Source organism: Bufo gargarizans, chromosome 6, assembly GCF_014858855.1.
Source record: "Bufo gargarizans isolate SCDJY-AF-19 chromosome 6, ASM1485885v1, whole genome shotgun sequence".
In the NCBI taxonomy this organism is placed as follows: Eukaryota; Metazoa; Chordata; class Amphibia; order Anura; family Bufonidae; genus Bufo; species Bufo gargarizans.
The window spans coordinates 296,902,622-296,930,413 of record NC_058085.1 but is presented as its reverse complement, the minus strand read 5'-3'; the positions used below and the strand labels follow the sequence as shown (position 1 = coordinate 296,930,413).

Genomic DNA, 27,792 nt, shown 5'->3' with positions numbered 1-27,792 from the left:
CTATAGGTCGGGATACGGAGGTTATGTCGTATTGACTCACCCAATCAAAAGTTAAATAAGATCAATATACAGAAACGACAGGCACTCACCATATGAGACCACCCAGAGATGTCTATGTAAAAGGTTAGTATTTATTAGCACCTTATTATAGCAAAACCATAAAATCCAGAACAAAAATAAAAAATTAAATTGTACATATAAAAATATATCAAAAAATATATATATAAAAAACCTTGACTAGTTACCATACAGTACGGTGTGTAAACTATGGATAGCAGACACAGGTCACTGGAGAGATAGGGAGACAAGGAAGCCCGCTCTACGCTCTGTCTAGGAAAGAGCTGCGCCGGCCCACGTGAGACGCCAAGCTCTGAATCTCCGAGCCATGTGGTATGCCAAGTGCGGCCCTCCATGAGTGATACAGCCGAGAGATAAGGTAGTGCGTCCTAACTTTAATTGATTGAGCGGATTCCAAATTCAATTAACGCCTGCAAGTGCTCTGGGGAGGCCAACTAATTCTAGGAAATATACTGGCACACTTCATATGTTCATTACAGTTATGTCAGATTAAGAAAGATTATACCTATTGCATATTATATATGGTGGTTTAAGGAGGGTATAATACTCCATTGCATGTTGATAGCCTCTCATATGAGGATACATATGCCCAATGGTGTGGATTTAGCAACTAAGGAATTGGCGTATATATGCTGAATACTTCTATGTTGGTGCATATATGCAGATGTTGGTGTGAACGGCGTGGATGTCAGCCACCTCATTGGTTCCAGTGACCTGTGTCTGCTATCCACACTTTACACACCGTACTGTATGGTAACCAGTCAAGGTTTTTTATTTATATATATATATATATATATATATATATATAATTTTTTTGATATATATACAATTCCATTTTTTATTTTTGTTCTGTATTTTATGGTTTTGCTATAATAAGGTGCTAATAAATACTAACCTTTTACATAGACATCTAGTGAAGAAATACTCCCCAGCAGCAGCATCTAGACCTGGTGGCATACTTGGAGTGCACCCTGCCATCCGTCATTGATAATCCGCTGGACTACTGGGCAGCCAAACTGGATTTGTGGCTGCAACTGACCGAGTTTGCCCTGGAAAAGCTGTCCTGATTGGCCAGTAGTGTGGTATCAGAGCGGGTGTTTAGTGCGGCAAGGGCCATAGTTACCCCAAAAGGAACTCGCTTGTCCACCCAAAATGTGGAGAGACTGAACTTTGTCAACATGAATCCGGCATGGATCAGCCAGGATTTCCACCCACCATGGTGCCACACCAACACTTTGACAAAAGAGACCGGTTTCTTCTGGCTACCTGCCTCAGCTACTATTCTGATGCTGTCACCCGCCTGATGCCACACATCTGATACCAAGTGCTCCTTCTTTCACCCACCATCTTCAGCGGGTAATGGTATTGCCACCCACCTCCACACTATGTTACCTTGCCACTCTGTGGCCCCCTGATGCCGCTGCCACCTCCACTCTATGTCACCTTGCCATTCTGTGGTCTCCTCATGCTGCTGCCACTTCCACTCTATGTCACCTTGCCACTCTGTGGTCTCCTCATGCTGCTGCCACCTCCACACTATGTCACCTTGCCACTCTGTGGTCTCCTCGTGCTGTTGTGACCTCCACACTGTCATTGTGCCACTCTGTGGCCTCCTCCTGATGTGGCTGCTGCCGCCTGTTCCACACTCTGTCATTCAGCCACTCTGTGGCCTCCTCATGCTGTTTCCACCTCACCACTATGTCATAGGGCCACTCTGTGGACTTATCATGCTGTTCCTACCCTCCCCACTTCAGGACTGGGCCACTATTTTGTCTTTCAGCCTGGCGGACATCATCATTTATTTGACCCTTCTTCTGATCTGTCAGAAGGAAGGAAAAATGAGATGCACAACGGATCCTGTCTGTGTAGCAGCTGCAAGGCCTGTATGGTCCAATCAGAATTGGCTTGTGATTTGGTAACCAAATGCAGGAGTGGGTACAAAACACAGAAGACATGCAAATATTCAGTTCACGTGTTTTCTCTTTTGGATCCACTGCTGTTTTTTTGGGCATTAGCAATACTAATGGATTACTGACCAAATGCTGACCGAGTGAAGGCGGATGCTTCATAGACAAGATCCGTTTTTTTGTGGGTTATTTTTCTGACGGATCAAGGAAGGGTAAAATAATCGATGACGTCAGCACAAACTTACTGCTGACACCCTCTCCAATAGAACTGGTTCTGTAGACATCTATGTCGAATCAGCTGACAACCGTGTAAAAGGAGCGCGCTTCTTCTTGGCGCTAACATCAACCTGTAAGGCTGAGTTCATACTTAAGTTATTTGGTTAGTTTTGGCCCTGTGCCCAAATAAGTGAAGTGTGCAGTGATTCTAAGTGCGACGCCTGTCATGTGCTTGTCATACGGACTCACAGTATTATTTCACTACCAAAGCAGACTTCCTATGCGTGTTACTGCAAGGCACAGTAGTCTACACCATTATAAAGGCTCTCTGCAGACAGGAAATAGCAATTTTTTAACGTAATTCACCGCAAATAAATTTGGATCGAACCACATTTTTCCCCAAAAATTTGTCAAACCGGCGAATCAAATTTTTGAAAGATTCGCTCATCTCTAGTTACGATACCTGGGACCCCCACCAATCAGCTGATCAGCTCTCATGTGCGCCGCTGGCTTCTCCTTGCTTACCAAGCACTGTGCCGTACATTGTATAGCAGCTGTGCTTGGTATCGTAGTTCAGCCACATTCAATTCTATGAGGCTCATCTGCGCCTAGGCCATGTGGCTGATGAACGTGTTGTCACATGGCCTAGGAAAAGTTGCAAGAAAGCTGTGGCGCTACTGCGAGCGCCGCTGCCTTCTTGAACAGCTGATCAGTAGGGGTCCCGGTTTTCAGAGGATAGGTCATCAGTATTTAAGTCTAATAACAGTGTTATCTGAGAAAAATGCTTCTTTCTCCACTTCTTTCTCCATGAGGCTCTCCTCATCCCCTTAAAGGGGTTGCCGACTTTCTGCTTACTGTTGATCAATGTGTTTGCGAGATTATTTTATGGCACTTACTAATATAGGCTATGTTGAAATTTTGCACCATGTCCTTTATTTTATAAAAAGTACTTCCTTGTTTACAAAGTCTTTTGTGCTGTCCACACAGTCTTGTCCATAAAATGGCTGCTGAGGGAAAGTCATGTGACCAGGCAAATCATGCTGCTGGGGCAGAGTTATGTGACCAGGCAAATCACCTCTATGTGATGTCTCCTCCATTAAAATACCCTGCAGCTGCCATCTGTACTTGTACTGTTGGGAATTTAGTATAGGTGCTGTGTGTTTGAATGCAGGAGACTTCACGTGGGGGTGATATTCCTGGTCACATGACCCTCCATCAGCAGCCATTTAATGGACAAGACCTCTGTGTGGACAGCACAAAATACTTTGTATACCTTATGAAATATAGAAAATGGTGCAGAATTTCAATAAAGGCTATATGAGTAAGTGCCGTATAATCATATCACATACACATTGGTCAACAATAATCAGAAAGTGGACAACCCCTTTAAACTAACATTCTCTCTGAATTCTCTGCTAAACCTATATCAAGAGACCAAGTAGACGGTCAGGTCACTGAAGAAGCAACTTACAGCTGTCCATAGAAGTCTATTGAGAGGGATGGGGGTAGAAGGAGTGAGCTTCAGCAGCTAAACCCAGCCATACACGATCATATGGCCAACCGCTGTCTCATCTGAACCTCTCATACAGGCGCATTCTTGCCTGAGCATGCACATGTATGCAGTGAATTGGGAGAGGAAAATAAAACCTGGCAGACAACTCTGGCAGTGGCTTATCTTCTGAGAACAAAAGGATAGGACAGCTGATATCCAAAGTGCCTGATCCTTATCTCCACTGAGATCAACAGTTGGGGGTGAATCCGGAGGCCCCATACACATCAGAATGTCAACTGAAATTGACAAGTTTGGCCAACATAGATCTATAGGTATGGGCAGCTTAATAGTAAGATTTTACTGTCTCGCTGCTCCTGGATTCATATCTATACAGCTGAGAATTTCTCTATAATGTCTTCTATGCTCTTCTGTTTCTCTATATAAAAGATCTCATCTACTTTCCATGTGCAGTGTATGGATGACATGATAGCAGCTAGTTACTATCAATAGCACAGGGACAGAATTAGAGATGCAGGGAGGAAAACTGCTAAAAATGCCAGATACAGGTCATATAATGGTCAGAAACAGTGTTATTCCCCATGTACACCCACATGGGCAGCTTTTATATATATATATATATACTGTAGAAAATTTTTGTTTACACAATGCAGTTTTCAACTTACCCCGAATGTACAGGGCTTGACACAAGGTTAACATTGTCCAGAGTGTCTGCAGCCCAGCTATAATGCCTCAGTGAGTCTGAATCAAATTCTCTTGTAAAAGAAAGGTGCTGAAACAGAGACAGGTACAAGTGGTAAATTGTAGAACTGGCTTAAAATGGTAAAGAAATAAACACATAAGACTGCAGTCTGCAAAATACAGTGATCTTGACCATTACCAATGCTTACTTGATAGAGAGGGGCAATTATATAAAAAGCAAAACAAGAAACTGCTGCACTACTTTCTTTATGAACTTCATATATCAGTTGTACTCCCTTTATCCTAGACACCAAGTGGAGTCCCCCAAACTATACATCAAATGGGTGACTCAATGTAAGTAGGATTTGTGGGTGTGGGGAAGATGGCCCAACATGCTAACTATAACTATTTTTTTTTTTTAAACTAGACTGTTATGTTTATTTTGACAGTTCTTGCTTATTAGAGAACAATAATGTGCAGACTCATTTCAGCTGTTAGCCCAAATAACCATAAACCAGGCTATGTTCTAAGTGACTATTCGGGGTTATTAGCAAACATGACATACTGGACAAGCAGGACTCTGATACATGGGCAGATATTCTGCCTGGTTGGGAGCACTGACTGATGATACGGCATGGTGAGTGGCACTCATTATGTATCATTTACATGCGCCAGTTATCGTTAGTATGGGGATGAACAATCAATAGGATCGTTGGTCCCCATACAGTTTTCATTTGTCAGTAGCACTTGCTCTGTTTACATGGGGCAATGTACGCCCAACCAACAATGATTTTTAATAGCTCATAGAAGATCTGATTACTCAAGAACCAAGAATTTGTCCATCTGATTTTAGTTTATTTTTTTAAAGAAGGTGGTTTTAGGTCAAGGAAATTATCTGGTAGCACATAAAAATCATGTACTTGACAGGTGGGGTTTTCTCTACAAAACACCAGTAATGTAGCTTGCTACAGTTTCTAGAACCTCACAGTGTCAAAGGAATTAAAAAAAATTAAAATACCCAATCACAAAGTGAACCAATTTGGTATTAGAGCAAGGCCTGGGGCTCCATAGCGATAAAAAGTCACTCAACAAAACCTTATGGAAAAAAAGGTCTGTGAAATGTCTGACTCTCAAAATTATTGCAGAGGTTGCAAGGTGATTTGAAATGTTTTTCCACATAGGGAATAAAGAAAGTTGCGACATGACCATGATTTTACCACAGTTTGCATGTGATCCCACTATCTCAGAGAAGCCCTAGCATCCAACATTTATAAAACATCCACTAGTAGAGATGAGCTAATCAATTCTAAACTAATCAAATTCAACGCAGATTGTGTGAAAATTTGAGTTGCATCCAAATCGAAATTTTGGTGATTTGATTTAGGTTAATTTTGGAGAGAGAGGGAAATTTACTAAAGAGTGAGACACTAAAGAGAGAAAATAAAGTTCTAGGAGACTCAGTGTCGTACACAAATGTTCAGGCCATTTGGAGCTCTCTTGATTCCGGTAGAATCAGAGGCGGATTTGGGGGGGGGGGGGGCGCCCAACCCCTCTTCTCTGCCCCTGGCCGGGTACATAAAGAGCTCTCAATAGCAATTAATGCTTTGAGAATTAGAAACTCATGTATTCCATCCTGTATCTCATCTCCTAAGCCCCCTGCTCCATATCTTAATCAGGGAAAAACTGGAGGAGGACAGAAAATCTACTGATGGCCACAACACAAGGACAGCTTTTAGTGCAAAATATTGTGCTGCTTTGTGGTATATGGTTCTGTTAGGATGGTATTTTGTGCTATGCTAGTGCTGACCCCGCCATTTGTTGCCCCGCCTTCTGTCAGTTTGAGAAAATGGGGCCACTTTTTTTTTTTTTTTTTTCCAGGGCCACTTTAAGTTCCCAATCCGCCCCTGAGTAGAATTTGCTCCAACTCAAATTGGTAGACCGATTCAGCGGAATCAAAGTTAGAATTCTGAGTGATTCACTCATCTCTATCCACTTCTACTAGTATTTGGAATTTAGAAAACATATTCAAAGAATCTAAAAAGGTAATTAAACTTGTACTGTAGTATATGACATATTGAATAAGCATTTTGCTTTATAGTCTAATACCATTGTTATTGACTTTTCACGTACTATTTTGCACAAAGCAATGATAGATTTATGGTTTCTATATGTTCAGTTGTACTATGTAGGTAGTAAAGCCTTTCTCTCATACTTCATTATTTGTATTGCACGTAAAGGAAAGCAGATGGAACAATGTTTCCGCGGTGTATAGCCTTTGTTGGCCAGATCCTAGCACTGGAAACATTATTGTTCTGAATATATTGACTCACATAACACAGATAATGCTATGTGAGTGGCTCACAATTACCTACTAGTCCAGGTGAACATTTTCCTGCCAAGCGCTTTCCCCTCTTCATTAGTAAATGTATTATTTAGACACCTGACATTTGCTTCTCACAGGTTTGCCAGTGACCTTCAGTAAAGCAGATGGCTTTCGAAGACGAAAGGGATTAAAAAGTTCACCTAATTGTAATGAGTGTGTTACTGAATTGTATACACTAAGAGAGTGCTTGTTGAGGGTTCTGCAGCTCTTTCATGTCCTGAAGTCCGCTAACCTCGCACAGGACAGGAGCTAACCTTTCCACTAAACAAATAGTTTTATAAAACAAATTTGGCAAATGCTTGGAAAAAAAATGAAGGCTTATCCATAATATAACATGTAGGGTTAGACTTGTATTGCAGGTTTTGCATTATTTATAGGGAATGTGTTACTTATGTTTTTTCTGTCAGCCAGTGACATTTTTTTGTCATCTGTTTCTATTTTGTGATGGTAGATTTTTAATTCTATTTCCTGAACATGATTATGGGGGAAACCATCTTGTCTGAGCTGTTCTTAAGAGCATTTAGGAATATGGTTTACAGCAGCCACCATGGGCCATAGAAACAATGGACAGGAGAGGACCTCATTGACTTCTTTCGGGGAGTTTTCTAGGCAAGTTGTGTGACCTGGACAGAGGTCACGCAAAGGTCATTGACAATCATCTACTGGGAATGGTGGGTCCTGTGTTATGTCCTGTCTCTCTCTTTCTTTCTCTCTATATACTGTATATTATATATACGACTAAATTCCAAAAAAGTTGGGACACTGTGCAAAATGTGAATAAAAAAAAAGGGTTTTAAGACACATGCCCTTGAACATAACCAATCTCTAGCTCAATATTAACAGTGCATTCAGAAAGTCTTCAGACCCTTTCACCTGTTTCACATTTTGTTATTAGTGATGACCAGCATAGGCAATATTTGTTTTCGCTATATTTCGTGAATTTTTGGCCTAATATTCGCCCTAAATTTGCAAATTCTAGAATTCAGGATCTCCAGTCATTATTTTCTTGAGAAATCGGCAATGTAATATGCGTGTATTGCGTGCGCAATACAGGCGTGGCTCACTATTGCTACATTTTTCAAGCTGCTAGAAGTTTCCTGAGATTGGAGAAAATGGTTGGCAGCAACTTTCGTGACTGTGAGGAAGAACTCCTGACTGACAGCCGGCAGTTCGGCATAGCCAGCCGAACTCTCGTTCATAAGCGCTGTCAGTCACAGGCGAAGAGGCAGGGAAGGGGGCGCAGTTACCTTGACTTGAAGCAAGGAAGCCGCTGTCCCCTTGACTTCAAGCATGACTAGAAAACCGTGCTCTCAGGGGATAAAATAACTTTTTCAGAGCTCTTGCCGCATTTGCCTTCAGGAAGAAAATGATCATCAGAAACATACTGCTGGCTACTCTCAAGTACTGCTGGTGGCTTGGGATGGTTTTTGGAGGTGACAGGTTCCCTTTAAGACGGGTGTTTTAGACGCTGGCCTCTACATAACTTCACCACATCCAGCGCCACTTCTAAATGTAAGCCAGCTTCCTTGCTGTCTTACATTTAGACAATTTTCTATGCCTAAAACAGGTGTAGAAAATGATGAATGAGATGGGCCTGCTGGCCTGTCCATTTCCCCGTCCACGCCACAACCACTTTTTTAGATCTAGGGAGCGGGGAAAAGCCACAATCCGTGCCTGAAAAACATCTAATATAGGCATATTTTAGGTTGGTAAAACCCCTTAAATTACCAGAATTGTCCCGAAGCCGCTCCTATGTTGTGTTGGCTGTGTGCAAAGGGTCGGAATACTTATGTCCATGCAAAATTTTAGTTTTTTTCTTTTTAAGAAATGTGCAAACATGTATTGACTGCCGACTGATAGAGGAAATCTTAAATTGTTTTACTTTAGAGCAAGACCATAACATAAAATGTGATGAAAAAAAGTGAAAGGGTCTAAAGACTTTCGGAATGCATTGTATGTGTTGGTTCTTCTTGCAATATTTCTTATCACATTTTGCATTCAGTCTCCTTGGCCTGAAGCCTGCGAGAACAGCTGAGGGCTGTTTATGAAGTAAGAAGCATGTGTGGCTTGATCATGTTGGATAAATAGAAGGTCACCAGGACTGTATACAATGCTAATAAACAAGAAGATAAACTGAATGTGGATTGCAGCTAGAACATATGTTCTATGGGAAGTTGAATTATATACAATTTGGACACATACCCTAAAATAAATGTAGTAAGAATTTGAAGAATATATACAAAAGGTCATCAGTATTAACCTAAGCTCATTTTTGAATCCCAGTGTTTATGTAATGGACGCTAACAATCATCAATGACATCATCTAAAAACATAGTAGCGTTGTTCAAGAAGAGATGATTTTGGGCTTTGTTCACCTATGCCGCTTTTGTCATGCTTTTGCCAGTTTTTAATTCACTTTTTTTAAGTCATGGGATCCTTGGCAATCAGCTGTGATCTGTGGAGAAACCTAACATCAAGTGCTCACTTATTCTGCAGCGCCACCACAGTACAAAATAAGTATTACACAGTTTAAGTTTCTGAATTCACAATTCATTGAAATCAGTTGACTTTCGATGTAAAGCATGGACACAATGGGTCTTCTACAGCAAGACATGATTTTGGAGTCATTTAATGGCAAAGAGATGAGTGTCTTATGTGGCAGATCACTCCCTTCTAGCTTGACAAAATTCCTAATAGGGAATTTGCAAAAGATTTTCTAAACCAGACAACCACATTTCTAAACAATTTTCTGATGGTCATTACTGCTAATAAAACATAATCATAATGGTATATTGTAGGTTTTAGCAGGAAACATGAACGTACCTGATCCTTTGAAGGTGCAAGTAGTTCTTCAATCATCATACTGTCCCGGGCGAAAGAACTCCTGTTCAGTGTGTAGGACCTATCCGAACTGAAGGAGCGGAGGCTGTTGTTGCATTTACAATTTACCAAAGTACACGCAGATGACAATGAGATGGATGGGAAAAAAAAGGAAACAATGAATGCAGCTTCCAGGGCAAAATAAAATAAAATGTGATAAAAATGTGATAAAAATGTGAGCAACAATAAATTTAGAAAATAGTTCGAATGAAAAAAACTGTATTTGTCACAAATGATTTGGATAATATGACTTTTGGAGAAGAATTTGCTACTAGGAAGAAAATATTTTTAGGTACATATATATAAGCTAAGCAGCTCATTGGGACCCTGGAAGATACATGATAGGCAGAATCCAAGCCAAACCCTACATCTAATAGACAAAGCAAACATATGAAACTAAACATTCACTAGGTCACTCTCACTTCAATCCATTATACTTAGTCTTCAAAAAGATTACATGCACTTCACAACTATATACATGATCAGAACAGTGGCAAAAATAGACTAGCAGAACAATAATTGAGGGGTTTCCAAGCACGTAGAACCTAAGGTTAAATATTCCATGATTAAAACTCCCAAAATTATGATCTTACTTCCTTACTTGCAGAAATTCCAAATTACTTAAGAGTACACCCTTTAATAAATTTAGTGCAAATAACTTTAACTACCTCTTTTACTTAGATTGATGTAGAAAAACAAGGGCTATCACATGGAAAGATCTTCACTAGCTCTGTGGTAACTGTCTACAGTAAAAAAAAAAAATATATATATGTTTTATTTCTCTGCCCTATCTGGAATTTATTTCTATCTCAATTTTTTTTTAAACCCTGCATTTAAAGGCTATGAACACCTTCTGGGCATTTAAATGATTCCAGTTTACTCATTTTGGGCTAAAAGTCATTTTTCTCAATTGGTCTTTATTAAAAATCTTCAGCCGTTTCTGAGGTATGGGGCTTAAAAATCAGTCTACTTGCAAGCTGTCACTTTCTAAACACTCTTTATAGGCTCATTTCTTATAAGACGGCCTGCAAGCAGCGGGTCCACAATATGCGGGCACCGGCCGTGTGCTCCCCGCATCACAGATGTGATCTAATTTACTTGAATTGGTCCATAATCCGGAGCTGCAGTGTGGAATGGAGGCACGTAACCCCACGGAAGAACTACGGTGTGCTTCCGTGGTGTTTCTGTCCGTGCCTCCACACTGCAAAAAAAATAACTTGCTCTATTTTTTTACGCTGCTGACGGATCACGGACCCATTCAAGTTGAATGAGTCTGGATCCATCATGGCTGCCGCACGGATGAGGCCCGTGCATTGGGGACCGCAAATTGCGGTCCCCAATGCATGGTATGGCCGCACAACGGCCATGTGCATAAGGCCTTAAATAAATGTTTATGAGGTCAAGAGATAAGAGCTACACATGAGATCATAAGATTCAAAGAAAACAGAAAGTGACCGATTTTTAACCCCTGTAACTAAGAAACGGCTGAACATTTTTAATAAAAAAATGATTTTTAGTCCAAAATGAGTAAGTATGCGATGAAAAAAAATAGAAAAAAAAATACCCCCAAAGGTGTACATGGCCTTTAAAATGAAACAATACAGTGTGGTTGCCCTGTGCATTTTGAAGCCAAAACCAGGACTGGATTCAAAGGAGACAAAAAAGCTTTGCTCATGCACACGGTATGTATTATAGGGATGGCATGGAGGTGCATGGCAACAATTCTTCAGTTTCATACAGAGACATCATTTATCAAAATTGTTTAACAGAAAATGATGTTGCAAACATGCCATGTGGAATACAAGCATCATGTCCCTGCTCAGAAAATATACCTGGCAGATAATCCATTGAATGTAAGATAGCTCCTATTCTATTGGGTGAGGGGTTTCACAGATCTAATATTTCATAAAAAGAAATATCCTTCTTGTAAACTTCGGAATATACTGGGGCCCTATGCTGAGCTGTGAGGAAGCAGCGATCTTGGAAATCTGATTAAATTCAGCCACAATTCTGATTTGGGAGTCTCATGGTCAGACGTGGGTTATGACATTTTTGTACGTTATTAGGCAATATTTCTTACACAGACATTTCTTCCTAAGCACACACTAGAACACTAAGACTTACAAGCAGCATTTCATGTACTAATTTACACTCTGGTTGTATAATAATTGTCTTCATTTATTTTTAATCGCACTACGCTTGGCTTTTGTGGGTTTGGCCATTTTATGTTGTTACAAAAAGTAGAGCAGCCACTTGAGTTTCCACTCATTCGGCTCTGCTTTTTGTCTGTGCCAGTGAGGGCAGTCATTTCTGGGCACTGCCTATATGTATGGGCGCAGTTTATCAAGTCATTAGGAACCAGTATTATAGAAACGTGCCTGAGAGTGGTGATGACACACTTTTGGCATCTGACTGAGATATAAGATATACAGTATGTCCCCCTCCCCATAATGTAAATCTTATATCTCAGGCAAATGCCAAAATATATCATTTGAGGTGGCTTTGGGGGCAGTTTTAAGTCTGCTTTTGCTTTGAGAGGTTGCACCAATTTTATGAAATAGAGCACAATGATAATATATTTGAGGCAAGTGCGATGTGGCGTAGGCCTATGTTTGTAAAAGTACACCAGGGGGTTGCAACTTTTTTTAATTTCGCACATCATAAATGAGATGCTCTAAGTTAAAGTCCTGCCCTACTTTTCACTCCATTTGTAAAAGTGTCAGGGATCACCAAATGACACAAAACTATGCTCCAAATGTCACATGTTGGCATTCTTTGTGACATTTTTACACCACAAAACTGGCATAGCAGACATGATAAATGTTCCTTTATGTATTTAGAATTAAATGTGTAGAGAGGCTATCCTTTTTGGGAGGTACCATCTCTCCTTACAGAGAGAGTGCCTTGAGAGAATATTTTGGCGTATCTGCTGAACATTCCCTCCTGACGTGTTATGAACCTGGTCATAGGAGCAGCTTGATGCCAGCAACAAATTTCAGAGCATGCTGGCTACCTGGTCCCATTGCTGCTGTAAGTGTGTCCATTAGGCCTACTTTTAATAGGGTTGTTACAGGATTTTAATTTTCATTTAGTATTTGAAACCCAAAACACAGAAGAGGTGCAGATCTTCCCAAAGTAGTTTTTCTCTATGTCTCTATGTAGGACTTCCAATGCTTGGTTTTGACTTACAAAGACAAAATATGACCAAATACAGCCAATGTGAAAGTGGCCTTGTTTTGGAAGTATGGACATGTAGGGGGATCAGTTGGAGCACTGCAGGACTTTACAGTAAGTCTTGTCATTGCTACCAGAAGGGATGTTCTTTTGTAAGAATTCTTCAAAAGCTGATTTCAGTATATTATTAGTTTGCAGCCTTGTTTTGTTTTTATTTTTTCCCCATAGTTTGACATTAAATGGGCTTTTTGTTGCCCATTTTGGAACTTCTAATTTACTTAATTTTGGAAAATATGTTTACCTTCTTGCCTTCCAAGGGCCATAACTTTTTAAATTTTTGGGATGATTTAGCTATATGAAGGCTTTTGGGGAATGAATTGTAACTTTTTTTTAACTAGCACCACTTAATGTCCCATACGATGAACTGCGAAAAAATAACCCCAAACTGCAATTCTGCTAACGTTTGGGTTTGATTTTTATGGCGCTATGCTCTATAAAGGAGATGGCGACTTTATTCTGCAGGTCAGTACAATTATGGCATTACCAAATACATATAGTTTTTATTATGTTTTACTGCTTTTAAAAAATGGAAAACTTTCTATTCTAAAAAAAAAAATAAGTCGCAGCATTCTGACACTTTTTTCTTTCGACTAAGGTGGGGGGGGCTTTTTTTCTGGGCAAGCTGTAGATTTTATTGATATCATTTTGGGAAACATGCTACTTTTTGATCATTTTTTATTCCATTCTGTTGGGGATATGAGGTGATCTAAAACCTAAAATTCTGCTATTGGGGTAGTTTTTATTTATTTTTTTATGCCATTTATGTGTGTTAAATAACTTGATATTTTAATATTTCAGATATTTTTAGATGTGACAATATCAAACATGTTTGTATGAGAAATTGGAAAATAAATTTTTTTACTTTTAATGTTTTTTCAAATATTTTTTAGAAACTTTAAACTGATTTTAGATTATTATTTTTTTTTGTCGCTTCAGGGAACTTGAACCTGCTTGTACTATTCGATCGCTTGTACTATTCACAGTAATACTTCTGTACTATATATTGCCAGCATGCTATTACACCGGTCCAAGGCAGGGTATAGGACCAGTAACTTGGCAGGACTGTGGAACCTTCAGCAAGCACTTGCCTGCCATTGCAGCCAGTTGGTAAGCCGTGATGGCTTTGTGGGGGTGCCCACTGAATGACAGAGAGAGCCCCCTCCATTTATCTAACTGATTAGATGCCGCAGTTGCTATTGACTGTAGCATCTTAGTGGTCACATGGCCGGGTTAGGCACAATCTCCTAACATAGCCACTGCTGTCGGATGGTGGCTGTGTAAAATGGCTGGCACCCACTATGTAGGAAGCAGACACAGCCCATGGACCCCATTCAATGAACTGCTCATTCACCTTGGGCATACAGTTATACCGATGTGCATGAAAGGGTTGAATTGGAAGCTTTTATGGGCAGTATTCTCTTTCTGATAATGTTGACACTATATTAAATGATTATAATTTTGGTAATCATCCTGCAGGATATTCTCCTTTGATGGGCCGTATACAGAGCTGTGGTATTTCTTATTTGCAAATAGGTGTTGCAGTTTTATCACATTTCAGGCCAAAGCTTAGATTAATAGATGTAAACCATGATAGTATGACTACCTCACTGGTCCTTACAAAAAGAGAGGCTCAGATAAACTAAATACTAAATTAGCCTCTAAAAATGTACATATAAAATGGCCTCAACCCAATTATGAAATCTTAACATTAGTGCCGATTTTCCAAAACAATCCAAACATTAGTAAACAGGAAAAGCTGCTTCAAACCATTTATGATGAAAGAAAAGAACTTTCCCCCAGCAATGGGACAAATGTAAAGAACATAAAAACCACAACTTTCCAAATATAAAAAATAAAGAAAAGAATTGCCACGCCACAGCACAATAATGACTAATATGAATGACAATGAGCAAAAGTTAAAGTCTGAAACGATGGATGACATGCCTTCTTACCTGATTTTAGGACTAGTTTAAAGAAATTTATTTTGAACAAGGAAAAAAAGTAAAATAAAATAATCAGATGCAGCAAATGTAAAAAAACTATAAGTGAATAAGCAGTTGGATCACTGACTTTCCTGCACATGGTATACACAAAATACCTGTATATCTACCATTAATAGAATATCTTACCTTTGTACAGACATTTATAAAGGATATGATGTGTATAACATGAAATTTATGACTTGATATGTAAAAGAATTACAAAACAGAATAAAATTCTGATGAATGAAGGCTTTCCCTAAGCAACAATGAAACACATTAGGTATAAGGTATCTTCAGCTGTAAAGTCTCACCCTGGGTTCACACCTGAGCGTTCTGAAAGGAGCGCTCTGTATGCGCGATTGTACCGGCGTTTACAATCGCGCATACAGAGACAAGTGAACGCCCATTGTCGCGCGTTCCTGAAAGTCTATGTACGGGAACGCGCGACAAAACCCCCCAAAGAAACTCAAGAACTTTTTTGAGAGTAGGGCGTTTTTCAGCGCTTTACAACGCTGTAAAACGCTCAAGTGTGAACCAGGGCCCTAGGGAAGCATTGGTTTTCATGTGTTGAGCGTTTTACAGCGCGTTTGAACGCGCTGTAAAACGCTTAGGTGTGAACCCAGCGTCATACTGATGATCTGGTGTATGGTGTGTAATATCCAGGGTCAGATTACTTATAGGTCAGTATAAGGAGGGTTGAGCTGCAGTAAGCCAGCAGACACCGCACAGTAGAGAGTTTATACTTCTGGCTCCGTTCTCTGTGTTGGTTCTGATGATGAGGGTGCTAGGTGTCAGACTTCCACCAATCTGATATTAATGATTAGGGTTGAGAGAATCGAGTGGAGTTCTATCCGAATTTTAGGAAAAATTCGATTCACTACGAATCTGAATTTTCTCGTACTTTGTGGTAGCCCAAAAAAACAAAAACAAAAAAAAAACATACTTACCTCATCTATTTGAGTGTGAAGAGCCGGCCGCCATCATCTTGATTGAAGATCTCGCCTTAAATCCATACACGTATGACTTTGCCACGCTTTCACATGATTTCACGCTAAATCTTCAATCAAGATGGCGGCGGTCGGCTCTTCATGATCATGACATTTTTTGTAAAATTCGGCGAAGGAGCTGAATTGAATTTTTTTATACTTCGCTCATCACTGTTAATGATCTACCCTGAGGATAGGCTACCAATATCTAGAACCCGGACAAACCCTTTAATTAGGAATTCACAGTGCTGTAGGACTGAGCGGAGGGCACTCAGGGAGGGGCAGAGGGTGCTGAGAAGACAAGCATTTTAAAGCTATACATGACTTAAAATATGGTCTAACTGATGGCCTAAGTCTAAGGGCCTGTCAGCTAGACCAGAGCAATAATCAGAAATGAACCATGCTGCAGACAAACAACGATTTTAGATGCTGCATAGCTGGTATTTGCTTGTTTGTCAGGTGTCGGAGGAATTTTCACACAGGGAGCGAAACGAGTGCTCTTTTTTGATAATTGACCCAAACCTCGGCTCATGTAAAAGGACCCTAAGGCTTCAGACAATCTGTGGCTACAACCTCCTGAGATGTAAAACATGTTTATATAATTATTACTAATGAACAACTGGGTAGAGCTAATAAAATTATGTATTTTTTTCCAACTTGTGCACGCTTTCCAGACAGCACTGTGTACTGAAAACCTATAGGAAGAGACATAATATGCTATGGGATGCCATGAAATTTTCAAGGGAAACGTCTGTAAGGCTTTTACTTTGAAAGGCGGCATTATCGGCTTAAACATTGGCCCATCAGCAATCACACCGCTGTAATCCAAAACACGGGCGGTAATCTCTTCCACCAACACAGTGCCGGGTTTTGTTTTAGGGCTTTGAATAAGCTTCACAGAGAATGTGTGGTCATGTCCCCGGCACTCGCAGAACTCCGGAGAGTTAGATCTCAGACAGCAGAGCTTTACCAGACCTGAATTCCACGTGCTAAGCGTAATATCCTGATGAACTGATGACTGTTTGGTTTCTCCAAAAGTTCAAGCAAAGAAAAACTGATTTGTATAATACGAGTGGAGGGCGCAGCACAATGAAAGCTTGTATATATAGCCAGGTGAAAGTTAAAGCTAAACAACAAAATTAGAATCCATTAAAATGTTTGTAGGCCACATATTCACCAAAAAATTATAATCTGACAATATCTAAGAGAGTGTGGAATGTAAGACCAATTACTTCTACAGTCTAAAGGTTAACTGGAGAATATCTGGAACACTTAAAGGGGTGTTCCCATCACAGACAATGGGGGCATATCGCTAGGTTATGCCATCATTGCCTGATAGGTGCGGGTCCCACCTCTGGGTGGCTGCACAAGCGCAGTGCGCTCCCATTCACTTATATGGGGAAAGCGATTGGCGGTGGCCAGACCCCAGGAAACCCGGGGTCCTCCAGCCACCATCTTCCCCACTCAGTTCTCGGCGTAGTTGCGGGACCCAGAGGTGGGACCTGCACCTATCAGACAATGGGGGCATATCCTAGTGATATGCCCTCATTGTATGTGATGGGAATACCCCATTAAAGGTGATGGCAATCGATGGTGAAAGTTTTCAATTGAGATTCCTTTTTAAAAATACATGTTAACCTTCTGTCCTGTGATGTACATTTACTGCACAGGTAGGAAGACATTACCCCTGGCTGTACCTTTATGGCATTGAGATCACGTAAGCTTAGGCGTTGAGAGCCGCACCATCCATTATATTATATCAATAGTGGCCCCAACATCTAAGTAACATAGTATAACATAGTTTGTAAGGCTGAAAAAAGACATAAGTCCATCCAGTTCAGCCTGTTATCCTGCAAAGTTGAGGAAGCCCCCCCCCCCCCCAAAAAGAAATGGCAATTTTCCTCATCTTAGGCTACTTTCTCATTTGCGGTAGCCTTTTTTGGCAGGCTGTTCCGGTGGGGGAACAGCCTGCTGGATCCGTGCAATCGCAAGTCCACCGTGCCTCCGGATGTCAGTTCCAGCCCCATTCACTATAATGGGGGCGGGCCAGAGGTTCCGCCGGAAAAGGCTATCGCAAGTGTGAGAGTAGCCTTAGTAAAAAAATAAAAAATTCTCAACTACACATTTGGCAGAAGATGGTTAGACTCAGAGGGGTGGTTCCCTCTGTCACCCCAACACCTCTTCCCAATGCCCATCTTAATTGTAGGGTATTTATGGGTTGTCACAGCGGCTGGGGGCTGAATGGAGACCCCCTATCTTTGTACACCTGTTACACAGGGCTTTATAGGATACCTGTCAGTGTTCTGCTGACAGGTATGATATACTGAAGTACAGATTCTGTTAGCTTGTTTGAGCCTATAGAGCTGCGGACATGCGCTGCTAGATCGCCACCAGCACGTCCACAATATGTATTTCCCATAGCTCTGAGTGCTTTTATTCAATAAAAAAAAGATGTTACATATATGCAAATGAGGCAAGTAAGGAGCCCAGGGGGCTGTTACCATCATTTCAGGAGCCCAGCCAGGGACACTGTGGAGGAGCCCAGCACCGCCCTGCATCCTCTGAATCTTCTCCTTGCTCCCTCGGCGTCACACAGTTAAAGTGCTGTAATCTTGTGCATGCCAGCTAGGGCATGCGCAGTTCGTTCCCTGAGGCTGATGCCAGCAAAGGGAAGGAACACCATGCCGACACTGTCACTGACATTACGGCGCTTCAACGGTGTGACATTAGGGGAGCAAGGAGGAGATTTGGAGGATGCAGGTGGTGCTGGGGTCCTTCACAGTGGACGTGGCTGGGCTCCTGAAACATTAGTCTCCTTACTTGCCTCATTTACATATATGTAAAATCATTTTTTTACTGAATCTACTTTCACCCTGGCGTTTCTGGGTCTGCTTGTGAGATCTGTGTCAAGGTTCTCACAAGCGGCCCAAAACGGATCAGTTCAGCCCCAATGCATTCTGAATGGAAAAGGATCCGTTCAGAATGCATCAGTTTGGCTGCGTTTGGTCTCCGTTCCGCTTTTCAGGCGGACACCAAAACGCTGCTTGCAGCATTCGGGTGTCCGCCTGACGATGAGGAGCCAAACTGATCCGTCCTGACTTACAATGTAAGTCACTGGGGACGGATCCGTTTTCACTGACACAATATGGTGCAATTGAAAACGGATCCATCTTCCATTGACTTTCAATGTAAGTCAGGACGGATCCGTTTTGACTTAGACTTTTTTTAAAAGAATAATGCAAACGGATCCGTTCTGAACAGATACAAGCGTTTGCATTATTGGTGCGGATTCGTCTGTGCAAATACAAGACAGATCCGCACCGAACGCAGGTGTGAAAGCAGCCTAAAAGCACTCAGAGCTATGGGATATGTATATTGTGGATGTGCTCGTGGCGATTTAACAGCATATGTACACAGCTCAAAAAATATTTTTCAAAACAAACACAAAAAATGTTTCTTCCCTAATTAAAAATGTTTTATTATATAAAAATTTGAAATAAAGAAAATGCACATAATTAGTGTTGCCACGCCTAAAATGATCCAGATTATAAAATTATCTGACTATTTAATTAATAGTGAATTAATAAAATGATGCCGGGCATATGACCAAAAACCTTCCTGTTGCCCAAGACATTTCACATGCTATTTTTTTACTTTTCTTGATGACTTTTTTTATTTAGATATGCAATAAAGAAGAAGATCTATATCTCCTAAGTAATGACGTTCAACCTGTTTAAACATGCAGCAGGAATACATGTCTACAGTATGTGGCTGCAGGTAAGTATTACACAATGGGTAGCCTCACTCAAGAAATACTATGATGCTACTTACATAGATATCTGGACTGAATTTCTTGTCTACATTTAATAACAATACGTCCATATGACCTTATATTAATACATGATAGAATTGGGATTCTCTTCGTCAGGTATATGGTACATTGACTTCTGATGCATGTGTTTGAGGGACTTTTTAGGACACTAAAGGACTTTTATTATTTGGCTGCTGCTACTCTTCTATATTCCGCAGACTTGTGCAAACATGATCCAGTGCATAGTATATGTGTATGTCGTGCAAAGGACAGGGTTAATTCTAACAGTGTACACAAATGTCAGGTTTTGTGACTTCCCATGATCATGAAGTAGAAGCTCAAAACAGAAAAGAGATGGACACATGTAAGTCGATGGTGTAACATGAAATTACAGTGCCGCCATATTGGTACTTACCTGGCCGATCTGGCTCCTAGGCTGAAGCCCATGTAACCTTCTTGGGGCAAAGAATCATCCCCTAGCTCTTTCAGATCTTGTGGTCCAAGGTATTTGTCAGTGTCACCTGTCATTGCATCTTCACCTAAGAAAGAAGAATGGCTGTTTTAACGACAAGCAGCAACCTCATAGAAGCCCTGATGATGATGAGTTAGTAGATCATCACTGTGAGCACGCCGACACCTAATCAATGACATGACAGAGCCCTGGGACATTTTCCACACAGAATTTTCAATAATGCACACCAGCAGCAGGAAACCACGCAGATAGCTGGATGCCCGGATGCTACAGTCAATGTTATGTGGCTGGAAAACAATTTGCCGGAGATAGCTGTGTTTTACAAAACATGAAGCCACTGATATGTTGCATCTATTTCTGCTTTATAGCTATTATTTCCTTTTAGACTTGATATCTTTCATCATGTGCACATGCGGTAAATTCAAGGTGCGTCTGTAGCGAAGTGCGATACCGTGCAAGTCAATGGGTTTTACAATATCCTGTTCACATATTGGAGAAGAAATCTACAGGGATCTTAGAGTCTGGATTTTCAATTCTGCAACATGTACTTGATGTCACCAATATCTTGTTTATACCAGTACAAAGCAAATACAGACGTGGACAAAATTGTTGGTACCCTTTGGTCAATGAAAGAAAAAGTCACAATGGTCACAGAAATAACTTTAATCTGACAAAAGTAATAATAAATTAAAATTCTATAAATGTTAACCAATGAAAGTCAGACATTGTTTTTCAACCATGCTTCAACAGAATTATGTAAAAAAATAAACTCATGAAACAGGCATGGACAAAAATGATGGTACCCCTAGAAAACACAGAACATAATGTGACCAAAGGGACATGTTAATTCAAGGTGTGTCCACTAATTAGCATCACAGGTGTCTACAACCTTGTAATCAGCCATTGGGCCTATATATATGGCTCCAGGTAATCACTGTGTTGTTTGGTGATATGGTGTGTACCACACTCGACATGGACCAGAGGAAGCAAAGGAAAGAGCTGTCTCAAGAGATCAGAAAGAAAATTATAGACAAGCATGTTAAAGGTAAAGGCTATAAGACCATCTCCAAGCAACTAGATGTTCCTGTGAGTACAGTTGCACATATTATTCATAAGTTTAAGATCCATGGGACTGTAGCCAACCTCCCTGGACGTGGCCGCAGGAGGAAAATTGATGACAAATCTAAGAGACGGATAATCCGAATGGTAACAAAAGAGCCTAGAAAGACTTCTAAAGAGATTCAAGGTGAACTTCATGCTCAAGGAACATCAGTGTCAGATCGCACCATCCGTCGTTGTTTGAGCCAAAGTGGACTACATGGGAGACGACCAAGGAGGACACCATTGTTGAAAACGAATCATAAAAAAGCAAGACTGGAATATGCCAAACTACATGTTGACAAGCCACAAAGCTTCTGGGAGAATGTCCTGTGGACAGATGAGACAAAAATCGAAGTTTTTGCCAAGGCACATCAGCTGTATGTTCACAGACGAAAAAATGAAGCATATCAAGAAAAGAACACTGTCCCTACTGTGAAACATGGAGGAGGCTCTGTTATGTTCTGGGGCTGCTTTGCTGCGTCTGGCACAGGGTGTCTTGAATCTGTGCAGGGTACAATGAAATCTCAAGACTATCAAGGAATTCTAGAGAGAAATGTACTAGCCAGTGTCAGAAAGCTTGGTCTCAGTCGCAGGTCATGGGTCTTGCAACAGGACAATGACCCAAAACACACCGCTAAAAACACCCAAGAATGGCTAAGAGGAAAAAATTGGACTATTCTAAAGTGGCCTTCTATGAGCCCTGACCTCAATCCTATTGAGCATCTTTGGAAGGAGCTGAAACATGCAGTCTGGAAAAGGCACCCTTCAAACCGGACACAACTGGAGCAGTTTGCTCATGAGGAGTGGGCCAAAATACCTGCTGAGAGGTGCAGATGTCTCATTGACAGTTACAGGAAGCGTTTGATTGCAGTGATTGCCTCAAAAGGTTGCGCAACAAAATATTAAGTTAGGGGTACCATCATTTTTGTCCATGCCTGTTTCATGAGTTTATTTTTTTACATAATTCTGTTGAAGCATGGTTGAAAAACAATGTCTGACTTTCATTGGTTAACATTTATAGAATTTTAATTTATTATTACTTTTGTCAGATTAAAGTTATTTCTGTGACCATTGTGACTTTTTCTTTCATTGACCAAAGGGTACCAACAATTTTGTCCACGTCTGTACATATGGATTTTTGCAGCCAGGGTCAGATTGGCCATAGACCTTACAGGAAAATTTCCCGGTGGGCCGATGCCCAGAAGGGCCGCTTGAGCCCTCCTCACGGCCGGCCAGTGGAAGTTTTTGAGCATGTATTTTGTGCCCTAACTCCACTTTTTAAAGACCAGTTCAAGTCTGAAGTCACTTTGTGAGGCTTACATAATAGAAACCACCCAAAAATGACCCCATTTTAGAAACTACACCCCTCAAGGTATTCAAAACAGATTTTACAAACTTTGTTAACCCTTTAGGTGTTCCGCAAGAATTAATGGAAAATGGAGATGAAATTTCTGAATTTCCCTTTTTTGGCAGATTTTCCATTTTAACAAAAAAAAATTCCACTAACAAAGCAAGGGTTAACAGCCAAACAAAACTCAATATTTATTGCCCTGATTCTGTAGTGTACAGAAACACCCCATATGTGGTCGTAAACTGCTGTACGGGCAGACGGCAGGGCGCAGAAGGAAAGGAACGCTATATGGTTTTTGGAAAGCAGATTTGTAAGCTGCTATGTCACATTTAAAGACCCCCTGATGCACCCCTAGAGTAGAAACTCAAAAAAAATTACCCCATTTTGGAAACAACGGGATAAGGTGGCAGTTTTGTTGGTACTATTTTAGGGCACATATGATTTTTGGTTGCTTTATATTACACATTTTGTGAGGCAAGGTAACAAAAAATAGCTGTTTTGGCACTGTTTTTATTTTTTGTTATTTACAGTGTTCATCTGAAAGGTTAGATCATGTGCTATTTTTATAGAGCAGGTTGTTATAAATGCGACAATACCAAATATGACTGGTTGTTTAAGTTTTACATAATAAAGAATTTTTGAAAAAAATTTTTTTTTTTGTGTCTCCATATTCTAGAAGCCATACATATTTTATGTATGCGACTGTCTTATGTAGGGGGTCATTTTTGCGGGATGAGATGACGGTTTAATTGGTACTATTTTAGGGTGCATGTGACTTTTTGATCGCTGGCTATTGCACTTTTTGCGTTGTAAGATGACAAAAAAATTGCTTTTTTTAAACCATTTTTACTTTTTACGGGGGTTCATCTGAGGGGTTATTCCATGTGATATTTTTATACACAGGTTGTTATGAAGGCGGCGATACCTAATATGTATACTTTTTTTTATTTATTTGTGCACAATTATTTTACACAATAACAGCATTTTTTTGTTCAAAAAATTATTTTCAGTGTCTCCATATTCTGAGAGCCCTTTTTTTTTTTTTTTTTTGGGCTGATTGTCTTAGGTAGGGTCTAATTTTTTGTAAGATGAAATTATGGTTTGATTGGTACTATTTTGAGGTGCGTATAACTTTTTGATCGCTTGGTATTACACTTTGTGATGTAAGGTGACAAAAAATGACACCGTTTTTATTTTTTATATTTTTTACGGTGTTCAACTGAGGGGTTAGGCCATGTGATATTTTTATAGAGCAGTTCGTTATGGACGTGGCAATACCTAATATATACACTTTTTTTTATTTATGCAAGTTTTACACAATCATATAATTTCTGAAACAAAAAAAATCATGTTTTGGTGTCTCCATAGTCTGAGAGCCATAGTTTTTTTTTAGTTTTTGGGAGATTGTCTTACGTAGGGTATCATTTTTGCTGGATGAGATGATGGTTTGATTGGCACTATTTTGGGATGCATATGACTTCTTGATCGCTTGCTATTACACTTTTTGTGATGTAAGGTGACAAAAAATTTCTTTTTTTACACGGCTTTAATTTTTATTTTTTTTACGGTGTTCACCCGAAGGGTTAGGTCATGTGGTATTTTTATAGAGCAGGTTGTTACGGACGCGGATATACCTAATATGTCAATTTTTATTTATTTTACATTTAACATAAGCATTCCTGATATTACTTTTAAACCTTTGCCCCTCTAATTTAAAACTATGTCCTCTTGTAGCAGTTTTTCTTCTTTTAAATATTCTCTCCTCTTTTACCTTGTTGATTCCCTTTATGTATTTAAAAGTTTCTATCATATCCCCTCTGTCTCGTCTTTCTTCCAAGCTATACAAGCTATTCTTCCTGGTAAGTTTTAGGCTGCTTTCACACTAGCGTTCGGGTGTCCGCTCGTGAGCTCCGTTTGAAGGGGCTCATGAGCGGACCCGAACGCAGCCGTCCAGCCCTGATGCAGTCTGAATGGAGCGGATCCGCTCAGACTGCATCAGTCTGGCGGCGTTCAGCCTCCGCTCCGCTCGCCTCCGCACGGACAGGCGGACAGCTGAACGCTGCTTGCAGCGTTCGGGTGTCCGCCTGGCCGTGCGGAGGCGTGCGGATCCGTCCAGACTTACAATGTAAGTCAATGGGGACGGATCCGTTTGAAGATGCCACAATATGGCTCAATCTTCAAGCGGATCCGTCCCCCATTGACTTTACATTGAAAGTCTGGACGGATCCGTCCGAGGCTATTTTCACACTTAGCTTTTTTTTGCCATTTTAATGCAGACGGATCCGTTCTGAACGGAGCCTCCGTCTGCATTAATATGATCGGATCCGTTCAGAACGGATCCGATCGAACGCTAGTGTGAAAGTAGCCTAATTCTGCAATCCATATACCAGTTTAGTAGCTCTTCTCTGAACTCTCTCCAAAGTATCAATATTCTTCTGGAAATATGGTCTCCAGTACTGCACACAATACTCTAAATGAGGTCTCACTAGTGCTCTGTAGAGCGGCATGAGCACCTCCCTCTTTCTACAGGTAATGCCTCTCCCTATACACCCAAGCATTCTGCTAGCATTTCCTGCTGCTCTGTGACATTGTCTGCCTACCTTTAAGTCTTCTGAAATAATGACCCCGAACCTTTTCCTCAGATACTGAGGTTAGGACTGTATCACTAATTTTATGTTCTGCTCTTTGGTTTTTACGCCCCAGGTGCATTATCTTGCACTTATCAACATTAAATTTTAGTTGCCAGATTTTTGACCATTCCTCTAGTTTTCCTAAATCCTTTTCCATTTGGTGTATCCCTCCAGGAACATGAACCCTGTTACAAATCTTCGTGTCATCAGCAAAAAGACACACCTTACCATCGAGGCCGTCTGCAATTTTGCTGATAAAGATATTAATATGGGTCCCAGAACAGATCTCTGAGGTACCCCACTGGTAACAAGACCATGGTCTGAATATACTCCATTGACTACAACCCTCTGTTGCCTGTCCCTCAGCCACTGCCTAATCCATTCAACAATATGGGAGTCCAAGCACAAAGACTGCAATTTATTGTATAAGCCTTCTATGTGGGACAGTATCAAAAGCCTTACTAAAGTCTAGATAAGAGTCTACTGCACCTCCTCCATCTATTATTTTAGTCACCCAATCAAAAAAATCAATAAGATTAGTTTGACATGATCTCCCTGAAGTAAACCCATGCTGTTTTTCATCTTTCAATCCATGGGATTTTAGATGTTCCTCAATCCTCTCCTTAAGTATGGTTTCCATTAATTTCCCCACTATTGATGTCAGGCTTACTGGCCTATAGTTGCCCGATTCCTCCCTCCTACCTTTCTTGTGAATGGGCACAACATTTGCCAATTTCCAATCTTCTGGGACGACTCCTGTTGCCAGTGATTGGTTAAATAAATCTGTTAATCGTTTTGCTAGTTCACCGCTGAGTTCTTTTAATAGCTTTAGGTGTATCCCATCAGGCCCCTGTGACTTATTTGTACTAATTCTAGACAGCTGACTTAGAACCTCTTCCTCTGTAAAGACACATGCATCAAAAGATTCATTAGTCTTCTTTCCTAACTAAGGTCCTTTTCCTTCATTTTCCTTTGTAAAAACTGAACAGAAGTATTCATTGAGGCAGTCAGCTAGTTCTTTATCTTCTTCCTTATACCTTCCTTCTTTTGTTTTTAATTTGGCAATTCCTTGTTTTTGTTTCCTTTTTTCATTTATGTATCTGAAGAATGTCTTATCGCTTTTTTTCACGGACTGAGCTAATTTCTCTTCTGCCTGTGATTCAGAAGCTCTTATAACTTGTTTGGCCTCTCTCTGCCTAATCTTATAAATTACATTTGCCTGTCATCCTCGCTTTTTTTTTTTTTTTTTATAATTACTAAATGCTATCTTTTTGTTTTTAATGATTTTGGCCATTTCTGCTGAGTACCACAGTGGTCTCTTCCTTTTTTTGCGTTTACTGACAAGCCTAATGCAATTTTCTGTTGCCTACAGTTTTTATTTTATTTTTTTGAAGGTGTTCACCTGAGGGGTTAGGTAATGTGATATTTTTTATAGAGCCTAATATGTCTACTGTTCTTTTTTCCTTATTTTTTATTTTTTTTTATTTACTTTACTTTGGGACAAGGATGCTTTTTTTTTTTTACTTGAAACTTAAAAAAAAAAAAATGTAAACTTCATTTGATCCCCTTTACAATGCATTACAATACTTCTGTATTGTAATGCATTGGCTGTAAGTGTATTACACACTGTAATATACTTACAGCCTGCTTGCCTTCGAGATGCAGGGGGATGGATCTCACAGGCTCTCCCGGAAGGCATCGGGCTGCCTTCCCTGCCATGGGGCCCCGGTCACAGCAGCGCGGGGACTCCATGGACATTGTCACCCGTGAGGATACCGCACATGCCATGGTCATCGCTGACTGCGGCCATGCAAGGGTTAATGCGCCGGCATCTGTGTTTTCACTGATGCCGGCGCATACAGCAGGGGTCTGGCTATCAGTGACAGCCAGACCCCTGCACCCGCCCGATCAGCACGCCGTTCCTGTACTGCGCTGGGATTTCTGTCCCGCATTTCTGTGCCGTACATGTACGGCACTGGTATCCTAAGGCTTAAAGGCATACTTGGAAACATTACATATAGAGCTAAAAACCATTCTCGTTAATATAGCGATACAGTTGAATATGCAGACATGAACACTTCCACAATGAAAGCACTCATTACCCAAGGCCTTTCTGCTGCCCCCTACTTGTCCTGGTGCTGCCTGGAGCAATCGCCTCACCTCGCCTAATTGGTGGTGCACCCCTGCCTACTTGTGTTGGCCCTGCCTTCCATCAATTTGGACATGACTACAGAACTGGGACACTTTTAGTATTTTTTCCAAGCCCACTTTAATTTGCCAGTCCGCCCCTGTTTGTATCAATGTCAGCATGACAACCTACTGAAATTGACATCTTCTGGTTTGGAAATCGATATCTTTCCATATATAAATTCCATTGTTGAGCATAATCATCTTGATCACATATTATGACGTTAAACTCAAATATTATGTGACGGTGATCCAGCTGGCACTACTACTAAGATTGTGGTGCCCGTGTCCAGAGGGAATGTATGTTTGCTGGTGGATCTTCAGTGTGTTAGAAATACACACATGGCCTCAAAAGAAACCTTGAAAATGAAACAATTTGTTTA

General features: G+C 40.6%; 1 protein-coding gene across 7 annotated transcripts in view; it reads right to left on the bottom strand.

Moving 5' to 3' along the window:
- Positions 1–27,792, bottom strand: part of ANK3 (ankyrin 3) — a 695,467-nt gene that overhangs the window by 71,402 nt on the left and 596,273 nt on the right. For all 7 annotated transcript variants that reach the window (XM_044296177.1, XM_044296180.1, XM_044296181.1 and 4 more), the window contains 3 exons: positions 20,084–20,207; positions 9,599–9,701; positions 4,377–4,483 (listed from right to left, as the gene is read on the bottom strand). In XM_044296177.1, coding sequence (XP_044152112.1) covers positions 4,377–4,483; positions 9,599–9,701; positions 20,084–20,207 — 334 coding nt within the window. The remainder of the gene's footprint in view (positions 1–4,376; positions 4,484–9,598; positions 9,702–20,083; positions 20,208–27,792) is intronic.